At 50.8% G+C, this 15,179-nt stretch overlaps 1 protein-coding gene across 1 annotated transcript; it reads left to right on the top strand.

The window, feature by feature from the left end:
- The first annotated feature begins 843 nt into the window (after nt 1-843).
- Nucleotides 844-13,386, top strand: ILKAP (ILK associated serine/threonine phosphatase). The gene is made up of 12 exons (XM_065844524.2): nt 844-964; nt 1,676-1,741; nt 2,150-2,206; nt 3,251-3,373; nt 4,312-4,438; nt 5,408-5,514; nt 5,992-6,085; nt 7,917-8,004; nt 9,248-9,369; nt 11,125-11,244; nt 12,622-12,703; nt 12,912-13,386. Exons 1-12 carry the CDS (start codon nt 919-921, stop codon nt 13,050-13,052), a joined length of 1,173 nt encoding a protein of 390 aa, XP_065700596.1. The 5' UTR covers nt 844-918; the 3' UTR covers nt 13,053-13,386.
- The last annotated feature ends 1,793 nt before the right edge of the window (nt 13,387-15,179 follow it).

Raw genomic sequence — 15,179 nt, 5'->3', positions numbered from 1 at the left:
AGAGTCCAGCGCAGCCACCAAGATGCTGAAGGGAGTGGAGCATCTCCCGTGTGAGGAAAGGCTGAGGGAGCTGGGGCTCTGGAGCTGGAGAAGAGGAGACTGAGGGGGGACTCATTCCTGGGGATCAATATGGAAAGGGGCAGTGTCAGGAGGATGGAGCCAGGCTCTTCTCGGTGACAACCAGTGACAGGACAAGGGGCAATGGGTGCAAAATGGAACACAGGAGGTTCCACTTGAATATGAGAAGAAACTTGTTGGGGGTGAGGGTGGCAGAGCCTGGCCCAGGCTGCCCAGGGAGGTTGTGGAGTCTCCTTCTGTGCAGACATTCAAACCCGCCTGGACACCTTCCTGTGGAACCTCAGCTGGGTGTTCCTGCTCCATGGGGGGATTGCACTGGATGAGCTTTCCAGGGCCCTTCCAGCCCCTCACATTCTGGGATTCTGTGATTCTGGGAGCCCCGGGACCGCGGGCGCGCCGTGCGCCGCCGGGGGCCGCTACCGTGCTAGTGCCGCCAGGGGGCGCCGCACGCCCTCTCCGCCCCGCTGGTCTCCGGGGTGGGTCCCGCCACGCCCCTTGCCAGCGATTGGTGGGCACAGGAAGGCCGTGCTGGGCACTCCGCCCTGGGATTGGTCAGCCTCGCGGAGTCAGTCGCGAAGCGACGGGACTGATCGGCAGGGCGGCCCCGCCTTCCGATTGGTGGAGAAGACGCCGCGCTGCCACCTCCCGCCAGCGGGATTGACAGGCGCCTCCAGGGGCGGGGCAATGGTGGCCTTCCGCTTCGGCTTCGCCGCCACCGGGCCGTGCGCTTACTTCCGGCCCTGCCGCCGCCGCTGATTGGTCTCGCGGGGAGATTGGCAGCCCGGGGGGGCGGGGCGGCGCCTGTGCGAGAGGAAGCGGCCTCGGCGGCGCTGCCGGCGGATGGATCTGTTCGGAGACCTCCCGGAGCCCGGTTCCTCGGTGTCGGGTGAGAGCCCCGCCGAACCCGGGGCGGGCACATGGCGGCCGTGCTGCTGGGACCGCCCCGCCTTCCGCGGCCCCGGAGCGGGGCCTCCCCGGGCACGGCTGCCAGGCTCCCCCGCCGGGCCTGCGGAGCGTGGCCGTGGGCAGCGGGGCCGCTCCAGGGCGGGCTGGGGCTGCGGAGGGCGCCTCGGGACAGCGGCTGAGGGCTCCGTGCGCTTGAGGGACGGGGGAAAGCGAGCGGGTCGGGGGCGGCTGCAGGCGGGAGCGGTTTAATCGCAGGACGAATTACAGGGTTTGGGTTTTGTTGTGGTTTTCCGTTTCGCTGGGTCCCGTTCAGGTGCAGTGTTACCTGCGGTTTCGGCCCTGCTGGAGCGTTTCCCGTTCCTGTGCTGCTGTGGAGAACTGTAATGGTGTTACCTGAAATAATTTGGTGCCTTCTGAGCGCCTCCCATCCTCTAACGTCTTGATCGGGCTGCTGAGGGATGGTAACACAAGTTGAGTGCATTCCTAGCAAAGAAAACAAAAAGATGTTTTCAAGACGAGTGTTCATCTCATCCCTAGGAAGTGGGTGCTTCGCTCGTGTGGGAGCTGCCTGAATTAGAGAGAGAAGGAAGGTGGCCAGGGCTCTCCCTTGGTTATCCCACCTGGGGGGGCTCTTCCAGAAACCCCGCTCTGTGCCTGCAGTGGGTGCTGACCCTGCCCTGCTGTCTTACAGGGAAGGAAGCCCAGAAAGAGCCTCTGCTCTTTGATGATCTCCCGCCAGCCACCGGTGTTGGCTCAGGTATGGCCACTTTGTTCCTGCCATTAGTTTGACTTCCAGTTTTTTCTGCATCAGCATCTCTTGAGATGAAACTTGTGTAAATCCTTTTCTTTGTTAGACAGGATTATCAGCACCGGTGTGCAGAGCAGCTGTTTTCCTCTTCTTGTGATTTGGTATTTTTTTGATAGCCAGAATGTTATGGATGTTTCACATATGTTCATTCCATAATATGTTGCATACAAATATTCCCTTAAACAAATGCAAGGCCTGAATTTGCCCCACCATCTAGTAACAGAGGTTGAAATTTGGCTTGCTTTGGTAAACTGCCATTTTACAATTTCCTTTCGTCAGGAGGTGCATACATGGAGCACTGTTTCCTTGAAGGGACAAAGGTATTGAGTTCTTCATGCCTTTCTTTTTGTGTTCCAGGAAGAGGAGGCTCTTTGCTTTTCGATGATCTCCCACCAGCCAGCAGTGGTGACACGGGTAAGGAGCTGTGTCAGCTCACCACCCCTCTGCTGACCTGCCCCTCAGGAAAATCCACTGGCGTAGTCTGTTGTGTTTGGCGTACGGCTCATTAACCTGGTATCCGAGGGTCCCCCGCTGGTTGTGGCAGCCTGTTTATGCCCTGATTGTTTAAATGGAGATTCTGACTCTTTAAATTTTGTTCTGTTCCCAGAAGCACATCTGTCAGATGTCTTTTGGGGTGCCTTGTTGTCTGTGCCTGAAAGCTCCCCGCTTTGGGAGTGAAGGGGCGTGTGTGCTTGCTCAGAGCAAGGGCAGCGCTGGGCTGGTGCTGCTGCTGCTGCTTTTCTGCTGTGGGCAGAGGCTGCTGCCTCGTTCCCCGCTATAAATGTCCTCAGAACCAGGCTGCTGGTCTGACAGGGCTCTCTGCATGTGGCCAAGGGTTTGGTAGCACCTGGGAGGAGGTGAAATAGTTTACTGTACCGTACAAGAATAAATCTCTGGAAGGAGAAGGCTGGGGCTCTGGGTATTATGGGAATCACATTTTACTTGCTAGTTTTGGTTTGTAACCTGTGTTCTGAACTGTCTAACAAACATGCACATTCAGAATAATAAACTACACTTCTTCGCATTGCTGCAGGCACAATTTGTAGACAAAAATTGTAATAATAAAAAAATATGAGTATTCCAACCTGAAATGCTAACTTCCTGCTCAGTTAACTACAAAAAAGGCTGGTAGGTAAGAAACAAACTGTGGGTCGGTGGGGAGAATCAGCAGCCTGCCAGCCAAATGCAGCTGTGCTGTGCCTGAGGTGGAGTCACACACCGTCAAGGGATCAAATTGGCACTTGCTGGGTCAGACAGTGCCGTGTGCTGCGGGTTGTGTGCTGAGCAAAGTTGTGTGTGCATGGTTGTGGTCAGTCAGTGTGTCTTGTTCGATAATAATTCTGGTCGCTTAATGCTGTGTGAGTGTGGGAGCCTGTGCTTCACCATCCAAGGACTTGCTGCTGAATTTATATAAGTGAAACAGAACTGGAAGCCGCCTGCTTTTTTGCTTTCTTTCAGCTTCCAGTGCTGCTGAGCAGGTCTCATCAGGAGGGAGCCATGGGAAAGGGGAGAAGAGAAAGTCCTTGGAGGAGGAAGAGAAGAATGGCAGGGAAGAACTTGTGGAAAAGAAAGTTTGTAAAGGTTTTCAGACAGTTTGAAAACAAATGTACTCAATTTGTACTTTTGACGTTGGGCTGAGTAAGTCCACACCAAATCTAAGCTTTGGTTCTTTGTCTGCTTGCATTTTCAGCCTCTGGTAGGGAACAAATAGCCGGGGTGGTCTGTGGAAGCCCCTCAAGCTCCCTGGCACTCTCTGCTTCCCCCACCTGGGCCTCCTTGCCGCCCTGCTCAAGTGGCAGAGCTGAGCAGTGAGCACCCTGGCGTTTGCAGGATAAGTTTCTGTGCAGCCAAGAGGGGAATTGGTTGTGAGACCTTTGGAAGGCCAGAGCCACACCAGTTTCTTTTGCACATCCACAAATCTCTCCCCTGGGTGGCTGCTAAGAAAGCCAGAGAGAGAGATTTGCTGTGACACTTGAGGCATTTGATGCCAGTGCAGGTGCCCATGTGTGATGTTGCAGCTTAGGGAATAAGAAGTGTTCAGGGGTACAAAGGAAATGACGTGTTCTGGAAACAGCAGACCCTGATTTCCCTACCTTAGCACCATTTTAAAGCTATGCTTCGTTTAATCTGCAGGTTCAAGGCCACATGCTTACCCTGCCCCCCCAGTCCTTTTTGGTGAGAGCCCTGTCCAATGCCCAGCAGTGCTGCTTGGCTGCAGCTGCCTCCAAAATGGGGGCAAGTAGCTTTTGTAGCTACTGACCTTGGCAGCACTTAAAACCCATGTTACAAGATAAATATAGCCTGTTCAGCAGAATCATTTTGGTTGGAAAAGACCTTTAAGATCGTTGAGTCCAGCTATTAGAGGTGCCAGATGTTTTGTGGGAGGAGGAGGGCCACACTTGGCTGCAGAGCCAGGATCAGGTTCTGAAAGCCGAAAAATGGTTGCTGATGTACTGGTTTTTAGTCTAGCCAAGGGGATAGAGGAGTTTGATTTGCATGCCTGCTTCATTCCCCTTTAGGGTCAGTGGGCATTCTTGGATTGAAGGGTTATGTGGCAGAGAGGAAAGGTGAAAGAGAAGACATGCAGGATGCACATGTCATCTTGAACGATATCACCGAGGAGTGCCAGCCTCTGCCCTCCCAAATGTAAGTGGGCCCAGCTGCCGCAGTGATGCTGTGGGGGCAAAACCTGTGAGAAGATCCTTTTTGTGTTGAGCAGCTGATGTTCTTACTACGCCTGTCTCATGCTGCATGGTTTGGGCTGGTTATTGGGAGACCTCGGTTGAATCCTTTGCTGTGTTCCTGAGCAAATCGCAAGACTGTTATGTACCAATATATCCCCTGGAGTAATGCTTAGGGGATTAGGTCACTGACTTCACAAGGATTGTGGGGGCCTGATAACTCTGAATATTGAGCCTCTGTTACCCAAATGTAAGTGTGAATGTTCAGAGACCCTTAATTATAAGTTTAATTATAAGTAATCAGGCCTTGCCCTGGGCATTTTATGGTATGTAAAACCCTAACTGTGGCAATGGAGAATGCTCAAAGAAAATGTCAGAACTCTCTCATTTGAAAAGTTTAAATCTCTTAGCAAATTAACACATACAAGTGTGTGTAAGGAGGAGTGTGTAAGGGATGTTCTCAAGCATCATCCTGATACTGGATTTAGCCTCTGAACAAATGTTGTCCCAAGAGCTTTGTGTGCTAGGGGATCCAAGTTTCTCATCTGGAGCATGGTTTCAAAAAGTTTAGGCATGGAAGGCATCATAGCATTGGTTAGACCAATGTCTCTGTGGTGCTGGGGGGTTGCACTGCACTGGGGGTAAAATGTTTAACTGCTTTTATGCCAAGTTGTGACCTATAAATTTTCTTCTGCCCTTCTTTTTCCTGAGGGGTGGAAAATTACAAGTTCTCAGCTCAGTGCTTGCACACGTAAACCAGGTAAATGTTTGAATGTGTGAGCTTAGAGACTTGTTACCTTTGTGCCTTGGAGTGCAGTATTTATTCAGTCTGGCTGACACAGGGCAGGGTGTTGCGGAGACAAATACATTTGATCCTACCCTCTGGCTAACAACCTTTCTTAGCCCCTTTCTGCTACTCTTTATTCCCTCATAGCACACGTGTCTCGTACTTTGCTGTTTTTGATGGCCACGGGGGAGTCCGAGCCTCAAAATTTGCCGCACAGAATCTCCACCAAAACCTGATTAAGAAATTTCCTAAAGGTGAGAGGAACGGAATAAGGGCTGTAGGACAACCTTCACCTTTTCTGCCTTGATGTTATGACAGTGGATTGTTAAACTGATCTGTTTGGGTGTAGTTCTGCAGTTCCCATCTCTTATTCCCAGTGGGTCTGTGAGACCGTGCTGTCTCCTGAGGGAGAGGGCTGTGAGTCTTTTCAGTACACAGGTACAAGGAGCCAGTTGGGAACCGCTAAGCAAATGCGGGATGTGCTGTTGCAAGTTTTGGCAGTGCCACTTCAAGCGTGAAAATACACCCATGGGACAGAGGGCTATGTCATAAATTCTCCATACACTCTACTATGCAGATTTTTGGTAGCATGAGCACAGGATGTGCCACAGCTGCTCTGCACAGGGTCCGAGAGATGCACTGCCTGATTGGATGTTGAATGAATGGAGAGACTGGGATAGGTCCGATACATTCTAGCTGGGTCTTATTTGCTGTTCTCCCTTGTCTGACAGGCGAGGTCGTCAGTGTGGAGAAAACAGTGAAGAGATGCCTTTTGGACACCTTCAAACACACAGATGATGAGTTCCTAAAGCAGGCATCCAGCCAGTAAGTGTAAATGCTGCCTGTGTATTTGTATTTCTTAGCTTGCGTCTTGCAGGCCAAGGAAACCTTGAGTTGTGTCTGTGCTTTGGCGAAACCCTGCACAGTGTGGCTGTGCAAGGTGGTATCTCTGCCAGCTGAGTGCCTGCTAGGGCTGGATGATGCCATGTTCTGGTCTTACTCTGTGGTAAGCAGTCTGTGCGACTTGCTGAGGCTAAAATACACATTTGTGAAAAATGAAGGAACCAGAACATGACCAAGAACGCACCTCTGTCTTTATCAGGGCATCTTGTTTGCCTTCCCTTTTAAAGGTGTACCGAGTTGCTGAACTGACTTATGCCACACTACCTGGGATGGGATCTTTGTGTTGGCAGCATCAAAGTGTGGCAGGAGATACCTGTAGAGCAGCACTTTGCAGGTGGCTGCATGCAGCTTTCTTAGTATGTGCTTGCCAGGCTGGAGCACATCTCTGGGGTAGTGTTCAATGCCTGGTGTTGAAAGATGTACCTCTCCCAATGAAAGTTTAAATCTTGCTCTCTTTACTTTTTTTTGAAAATGGAGATGGTAATGAAGAATGTCCCTCATCTTAAGCATGTTTCCACAGATTCTTTTAAAATGAAGCTGAAAAGCATAGCAGCTACTTTCTGTGGGATAGATACCAGCTTGCCTCCCAGCTGGGTCTGGGTTTTGACCACAAGCACCTGTCTCTCAGTCTCTGCTGAACACCAACTATATGGCCTAGGGGAGATGCAGGTTGTGTTTAAAATACAGTCACTTTGTTACCAGTCCTTTACGTATTTGTTTGGGTTGCTTTTTGATTTTGTAGTGACACCTAACACAGATGGAGAGACTGCATCTTATTCTAAGGCTCCCTGCAAACTTCCAATTTTAAGCAAATTTTAAGTAAACTGGCTCAGTCTCTTAACCTAATCAGATCAACAAGCTTGACTAGGCAAACAGAAAAGGCTTCCTTGAGTCTGTCACAGAAGTGTCATTCCCAAACCAGGCTCTGGTCAGAAATGTGACTTACAACAAAGGTACTACGAAAGATCGCTAGCGATCACTGTATTGATGACAAAATGAAAGATCTTCATTCAGCTGCACCTTCAAAGTTCGGAAAAACTGGATGCTCTATGTCTGGAAATCAGCCTCTCAAAGCTAGTTTCAGTAAGGAGTGGCATTGTAGCCAGGCTGCATTGTGTGGAGGACTAGCCTGGCAGCTCTAATCTAAGAAATGCCTCTCATTTTACCCAGAGCCCTAGAGCTTAACTACAGAAAGTGAAGTATTGGGAGAGTGACTGCAGGAGTGGTAATGTTGCCAAGGTGGGTGGTGAGGGCTGTGGCGGGTGGGCCAGGGGAACTGTGAAGAAAGGGAGGGAAATGAAAGCAAAAATGAAGACCACTCTGCTGCAGTCCTCGCTGTGCCTGCCTTTTGCTGTGAAGAAGGAGCCTCCCCAGGAGTGTGGGGTGTATGTTTGCTCACAACACTGTAGTTTCTGGATAGTCACCGGGGCTGAGCCCATTCCAGTGCAGATGAGCTTTTCTGGGAGTGTGAGGGAAGTTTTGTGAGGACAACGTGGCTGGCAGCATTTGAACCAGCTAGGACTTGGCCATGCACGCAGAAGGCAGAACTCTGTGCAGCTCTGCTGTCCTTGTCCAGCTCGGTATTTACCACCAGCAGTTTCCCTGGATGCTTGCAGGCAGCTCCTCTGGGCTTGTGCCAGCTGACTGCTGCGTGTTGGCACATGTCGCTTCCTTGAGGTCCCAGGAGCACTCTGTGACTAATTTCTTAAACGTTGTTTTCTCCCCGTAGTAATTGCATTTTTGTTCCCTTCAGGAAGCCAGCATGGAAGGATGGCTCCACAGCTACTTGTGTCCTTGCTGTTGACAATATTCTCTACATAGCCAACCTCGGGGACAGCCGGGTAAGCAGAATGGAGAAGCCAGCTGCTGGTGTCTCATTTCCTCTGAGAGCTTTATTTGCCTTGAAAGGTGTTTGTGTGGGATGTCCCAGTTGTCATGAGCTTCCCAGCTGTTTCTACAGAGCATCTTGTTATGGGTGTGTGCAGGGTACTTTTGTGTGGTCTCCCGTAGTGTGAAACAATTGTGTGTGGTAGCACTCTCTTGGTGGTGCTAAATATCTCACAGTATTTAGAACAGAACAGAATATTTCAATTGGAAGGGACCTACAATGATGATCTAGTACAACTGACCACTTAAGGACTGACCAAAAGTCAAAGCATGTTGTTATGGGTGTTGTCCAAATGCCTCTTAAACACTGACAGGCTTGGGGCATCAGCCACCTCTCAAGGAACCCTGTGTCTGAGCACCTTCTCAGGACAGAAGCGCTTCCTCATGTCCAGTCTGAACCTCCCTGGCTCAGCTTTGAACCATTCCTGAACGTCCTGTCCTTGAATCCTGGGGAGCAGAGCTCAGCCCTCCCTTCCCACATCCCCTCCTCAGGAAGCTGCAGAGCCATGAGGTGACCCCTCAGCCCCCTTTCCTCCAAACTAGACAACCCCGGAGTCCTCAGCTGCTCCTCACAAGACCTTCCAGCCCTTCACCAGCTTTGCTGTCCTCCTCTGGAGGCATTCAAGGACCTTCACATCTCTCTGAAATGCTGGAGCCCAGCACTGTACGCAGGGCTCGAGGTGAGGCCACAGCATTGCTGAGCACAGCAGCACAAGCCCCTGGCTGACCGGCCATGTTGGGTTTGATGCCCCCTCGTGGTGCGGGGCTCAGTGCTGGCTCCTGCTGAGCTGCTGCTGACCAACATCCCCAGGTCCCATTCTGCAGGGCTGCTCTCCAGCGATCTGTTTATACTTGTGCCTGGTGTTACTCCCTCCCAGGCTCAGAATCTAGCACTTGGACTTAAGCGTCATGCCATTGATGAGTGCCCGATGCTCCAGTCTATCCAGATCCCTGTGCAGGCCTCTTGTCCCTCCAGAGAGTTCACAGCACCTCCCAGCAAACTTGCTGATGGTGCGTTCAACCCCTGCATCCAGATCACTGACAAATATATTGCACAGGACTGCGCCCTGAGGAACACCCCGATGACCAGTCATCAGCCAGATGTAGCCCCGTTCACCACAACTTGCCTTTCTCTCTCAAGAAGTTCTTGCTGCAGTTTTGTTGTTGTTTACTCACAAGGGTCTTTTGTCAGCGCAGGCGATTCTGTGTCGTTATAATGAAGAGAGCCAGAAACATGCAGCCTTAAGCCTCAGTAAGGAGCACAACCCCACCCAATATGAGGAACGTATGCGGATACAGAAAGCTGGGGGAAATGTCAGGTAAGTGCCTAAAAGGTGTGAGTGAGCAAATCTAAACCCTGGCCCAACAGGGTTTAGAGTGTCTGGGCTTTCCTGATCTCAGCGCTCGTGTTGGTGAGAGGATCTGTTGCTGCCTGTGGGAGGTACAGTGGTGCTGAGATGTCCAAGGGTTCGGTGGCTTGAGCTGGTTGATGGGGGATGTTTTCCCAGGGGCTTACAGTGGCAGTGGGGGCTGTGCTGCAAAGGCAGGAACCCATGTGAAAGCCTGGCAATGCGATGCAAGCATGGATATGCTGAAGCTTCACCTTTCACCTACAGAGCTGGAACTCGTTGTTGAAGAAGTTATCATTTGCTGTACACTGTGGCATTGAACATAACTCACTTCCTTGCTTGCAGCATCACCTCTCCCTCCTTGTCCTGTCGGAGCAGGAGGTAGTTTGAGAAGGCATGAGAAGTCCTTGGGGTCAGTTGGTGTTGCTCTCCCGGGGGTTAGCCGATGCACTGGGGCAGTCTGCAGTAGGAGCGAGGTTTCTGGAGCCAGTGTGGGATTATCTTAATGTTCCTGTGTGTGGCTGTTTGGGTACCTGTGTCCAATTTCCCTGGCTAGGATCTCTCCCTTCTTTGAAGGCTGTTTCTTGATTTGATGGCATCCTCACAAGACAGGACTCGGTGCAGGTGAAGTATCTTAGTCCCTGCAGAGGCAGAACGCCCCCCGGGGTGGGGAAGGGTGGGCTCAGTTCTGTCACACTGCCATGTCTGGAGGGCCTCATTCCCCTTATCTCTGGAGAGCACATGCTGCTTCTTATGCTTCATACTCATATATCTTTGCACACAGGAAGGAGAGGGGCCAGTGTCTTGTTAGCTCTTTTCAGAACTGGGGAACATGTCCTCAGCTGCCTGAGAGCCTCTCCCACTGCTTGTAGTTCAATATTTTGGACCCAAGAGATAAGTCGCAAAGTGTGCAGGCATCAGATCTCTTCTCTGTGACGTGCCTCGCTTCTTGCTTTTATCTCAAGTGGGCTGGTTGGATTATGAGATGAAGGAGGTTGTGTCTTTCCAGGGTGCACAGAAGAGCCTTTGTGGGAGAAGATGCTCAGTTGTTGGAGAGGTGGAGTGTGAGAGGCTGCTTCTATTGAGGCAGCTCTCAGCTAATTGGAAAAGTTTAGCAAACAAAAGTGCTTCCTTAAGGAGAATTATAACTTGGGTTTCACATAACTGGTTGCTGCAGTCAATGGTTAGTAAAAGACTAAGTGATCAGGAGAAGGTGTTGTGGTTGTCAGTCCTTGGAACTGCCCGCGGTTGAGCCGGTCTATTGGGGCTGCTGTCCTGATAGAGCGCGGGAGGGGCTGCTGGCTCAGACCTGATCTTGCCTGCTGCCACTCTGTGAGTCCATTGAAATGCAGTTTGCTAGATACCTTGCCAAAAAAATAATCCAGGAATTCAAATGTCTGCTTCCAGGAGTTCAGCTCAGCATATAAGTGTTACTTTCCTGGCTTGCTAGGCTAAGCAGGGCTTGAGTTGGGGAAGGGAGATGGAAAACAACCTTAAATTCCCCTGATTTCATTTCTTCTTCCCCCTCTCCACTTGTTTCCAAAAGCTTCACACAAACATGCAGAAAGGCAAGGAGACTTTGACAGGAAGATCTGAACTTGTTGGGGAAGTGGATCAGGATTTGTACAAGGCAGCTAAAGGCAGCAGGAAGAGTGTTCCCATCAGGCAGTGTAGTGAGATGTGTATGTGTGGGGAAGGCTCTCAGTGTTTTCTTTCCTTGTGCAGGGACGGAAGAGTCCTAGGCGTGCTGGAGGTTTCCCGCTCCATTGGGGATGGCCAGTACAAGCGCTGTGGTGTTATCTCTGTGCCAGATATCAAACGCTGCCAACTCACGCACAACGACAGGTAAAGCGTTGCCCATGCACAGGGGGGCGGCTGCGTCCTGGCTCTGCTCAGCACAAGTAGCACAAGCTGCACAACCCCATATGCTCTGTTGTGAGGGCCGAGGCACTTCAGACTGATCACCCAGGGTCAGAGGATGCTCTTACTGCTGATCTCTCTCCACTCCTGTTCCTTATCAGTGTAGTGGGATGATGCTGCTGCCTCACTGCCAAGATAGTGTGAAGGCTCCTGTTGAAGCAGCAGTGATAACGTACATGAGCCTTAGACTTCCTTCATGCTCTAAATAGGTTCACACACCAGTGTTCAAGCAGTTGGTGCTTGGATTCCTATCGTGTCCAAGAGTTGTTTCTAGCAGCCTTGGTGCCCATGAATACTGTTGCATTTGTCTCTGATACTTGGAGATTTGAGATACTTTTCTAACATATGATTGGTGGTGACAAATTGCTATGAGCTTTTGTGTCGGTCTGGCCCTGCCGGCTCTCTGAGGTGAGAACGTAAACCAGTACTGCTGCGTCTTCTGGGATTAGAGTTCCATATCAAGTGATACACCAAAACATTTCTGAAGATATTCTGAGCATCAGGGTCTGAAACGATGTCTTCAGAGATGTGCCGCTTTGACAGACCGGCCACCACTGCAGGATGGTTGTATTTCTCCTTGTCCAGTGACTTTGGTTAGGACTCCTCATCAACGCGATCCCCGGTGCAGGCAGGAGTGCACAGCAGCCGTCTCCCCATCTTCTGCTGGGGACCCTGGTGGCAGCTCTCCTTGCCTTGAGCTTTGTATCCCCTCAGCCTTCTGCATCCTGCAGCAATACCTTGTGGCAGAGCTTTCTGGTCACAGTTATGCCTCTCTTTCTGGGTTAAGCTGCTTGTTTTTCTTTTGAATATTTCTATTTCAATTATCGCTATACCTCAGGAGCATGGAAAAGTAAAGGATTTAAAGGGATGCACATAAGGTATTCAGCTGGCTGTATTTCTCTGTTTCTTTGCATTAACTACATGACAGGGAAGATATGTGAATGAAAAGGGCTCAAAGGAAAGAAGCAGTTCCTAGAGAAATACTGGAGCTTTCCAGCAGGGTGTGGTATATGGTCTTTGCTACCAGCGCAGTGTCACTAGGACTGCCAGGATGTCCTAATCTAGGTCTTAGACTGTTTGCCTGGCCCTTTGGCCTGTACTTTGAATTGCCTCAGCTCTGTGAATGTCAGGTTCTGGAGCACCGGAGGACTTCTGGTTCTTCCGAGAGCTTCTAATATGAGCTTTATGGCATCACCCCTTTGAATTGGAGTGTGAGTACTCATAAAATAGCTTGGAGGGATTTTGCTGTAGTGGGAGAAGCCAAAGATTCAGCCTTGGAACTTGCCTCTTCTTGATTTCCAGGTTCATTCTGATAGCGTGTGATGGCCTCTTCAAAGTCTTTACCCCAGAAGAAGCTGTGAACTTCATTGTGTCCTGCCTGGAGGTGAGAAGAAGGCAGTGTGGTGGCTGGGTTTGTCAGTGCAAGGGGCGTGAAATGGATTGGCTCTGCCTTGCAGACATGTACCTCTGTCAGGGTGTCCTCCCTTAGTTGTCCTTACTTGTTTTGCTTCCCCATGCTTGGAAATCACCGTGTTCTTGCACTTGGGTGCTTTGCTGGGAGCAATCAGCGTCGTCTTTCCTCATCCCAACAGGATAAGAACATCCAGACAAGAGAAGGGAAGCTGGAAGCAGATGCTAGATATGAAGCTGCATGTAACAGACTGGCCAACAAGGCTGTACAGCGAGGGTCAGCAGACAATGTCACGGTCATGGTGGTCCGGATAGAGCACTGAGAGATGAGGTGCGGCCAGCGGGATCCCCAGCTTGCAGCAGGTGTAAGGGAAGGGAGAAGTTGGTGTGTGTGCATGTGTGGCTGGGGAGGGAGGGTCCTGCTGGATGCTCTAAAGTGTAAATAAAGTGGGTGTTCTTTTTTTTTTTTTTTCTAATAGTTTTAGCTCACTTGGTTAGCGATGTTTTCTAAGTGGCTCCCACAGTGGATCAGCTTATGTGGAAATCTCGTGTACTGTCAACCTCCCATGAATGTCTTGGCAAACCAAATAAATCCATTTGGCAGAGGTGCTAGCAAGAGCGGGCATCGGTGGCATGAGCTCTGCCAGCTGTTCCACACGCTGCGGTTCTGCTGTTCGTTTCTTTGAGCTTTGTATGAGTCCCTGGGGGCCCTGGGAGAGTCCTGAGCTCTCAGGACTCAGGGGAAACTCTGGTTGGGCTGTGCCATACCAGGCTTGGGATGCTGTATGGGCTGTCCTTTTGGTGCTGGGAATGAAATCTTTTGTTTCCAAGGCTGGGTTGTGAGGTTGCACTCAGCTGAGTGATGCAAACACGCCTGCAGAGCAGCAGTGTACCTGACCTCTGCTTGCAGGAAACGTTGGGGTTTTATCCCACTTGTTGATATGGCAAAAGTGCCAGGAGTTTCTTCCTGGTGTTTACTGGGAAAGAGTTTTCACCAAATGGACCTGTCAGGCAGCTGTGCTAAGGACAGACTCTGTGCTCGTCTGTGTGCTGTCTGAGGAGAAGGCACCTCGGGTTCTAGGTACTTGTTGCTATTAAGGTCTGGTGTCTCATCCTGTCCCCATTCCTCTACCAGCTGTTGCTGCAGAGAGTCTGTGTGCTGTTTTCCAGAGAAAATTTGGCTTAAGACCAAGTGACGGTGTGAAAGCTGAATGGATTGGGTTACCCAAACACACTCCAGATCATGCAATTTTCCCATCCTGTGGGTGCAGTGAGGAAGATGAGTCAGTGTGTCTGTGGTTTCTTGTGCCACCTCCTTGCTCTGCGTGAGAAACAGTGCAGTCTCCGGTGGAGGTTGGGCAGATCTCTGGGGTGATGCCTGCTGCTTTGTCCATAGTCCTGTGCAGGGTTGTGTGACTTCCTGGGCTCTGTTCTGTTCCCTGTGTTCCCTGGAGCTTTGGGAGATGGTCCTGGATCCTGGCTGGTCTGTTTTGTTGAGCACACAAAAGCTCTCCTGTTGTTAGGGGCAAATGGCTTGTCCATCTTTCATCTATTGCTACTACAGCAGAAGTCAGTTTGAATTCATGGACCTGTGCTAACGTTTGGGCTAACTTGTCCTAACTTATGCTATCTCTCCACATCTTCTGCAGACCACTGAGGAAGGAAGCGGCCTCCGGCACGTATTTTGGTTAGCGCTTGCCTCTGCCAGCTTGTTCAGCTCCCAGCCATCCCTGCATACTCTGGAAGGGAATTGCCCATGTTAACAACACACTCTGCTGCTTTTGCTCTTGAAAGCCACATTTGGAGAGCCAAGACAGAGTAGCCTGGAATTGAATCAGTCTGTGGCGAAAGAAACCCTGATGGCTGATCTCAGAAGGGCAACTCGCCCTCCCTTCTCAGCTCCCTGCCTTTCACAGCACTTGTGCTGGGGACAGCCGTGTGCTGTGCTGCGAGAGCTGAGCCAGGCACCCGTTGCTCTGGAGCTCCCCCCAGGAGGCCCCTCTTAATTCCAGCGCAGGAGCTGGTGAGAGATGTATCAGCTTGTCCTTCTCTGCCTGTCTTCTCTGCCCAACTCTTTCCTGCCCTTTAGAAAAGAGTACTGAAAGCACAACTCCAGCTAGGAACATAATGCACAGCGTTATGGTGCAGTTAATACTGTATCCATTTCCATAAAATGAATTGTATCATCCATTTTTCAGGGCAAAGGGGAAAAGGAAGCACAGTGGAGCAGGTTTTGCCATGCTTGTGAGTAGCCAGCCAGTTAGAAAAGCAGGTTCAACTCTGACTTTAGTGGAAATCAGAAAACTGTTTGCTTATATTTCCTGGTAGGGTGGGGTCTGCTAGAGGTTTCCTGAAACTAAGCTCTCGGTGCCTCGTTGCTCAGCAGCGCGCTGCTGCTGGGGAGCTCTGAGACCCCTCGGCGCGGCCTGTGCAGGAGCGCTGTCTGTGCA

This window comes from Patagioenas fasciata, chromosome 9, assembly GCF_037038585.1.
Source record: "Patagioenas fasciata isolate bPatFas1 chromosome 9, bPatFas1.hap1, whole genome shotgun sequence".
Classification (NCBI taxonomy): Eukaryota; Metazoa; Chordata; class Aves; order Columbiformes; family Columbidae; genus Patagioenas; species Patagioenas fasciata.
The sequence above is the reverse complement of the archived record's forward strand: the minus strand, read 5'-3'. Positions and strand labels throughout refer to the sequence as shown.

What these genes read in the sequence shown, in the direction of transcription:
- ILKAP (XM_065844524.2), top strand. Translation starts at nt 919, where the DNA reads ATGGATCTGTTCGGAGACCTCCCGGAGCCCGGTTCCTCGGTGTCGG. An exon ending in AGCCACCGGTGTTGGCTCAG is followed by an intron (nt 1,742 to 2,149) that starts GTATGGCCACTT and finishes TTTGTGTTCCAG; the next exon opens with GAAGAGGAGGCTCTTTGCTT. An exon ending in CAACTCACGCACAACGACAG is followed by an intron (nt 11,245 to 12,621) that starts GTAAAGCGTTGC and finishes CTTGATTTCCAG; the next exon opens with GTTCATTCTGATAGCGTGTG.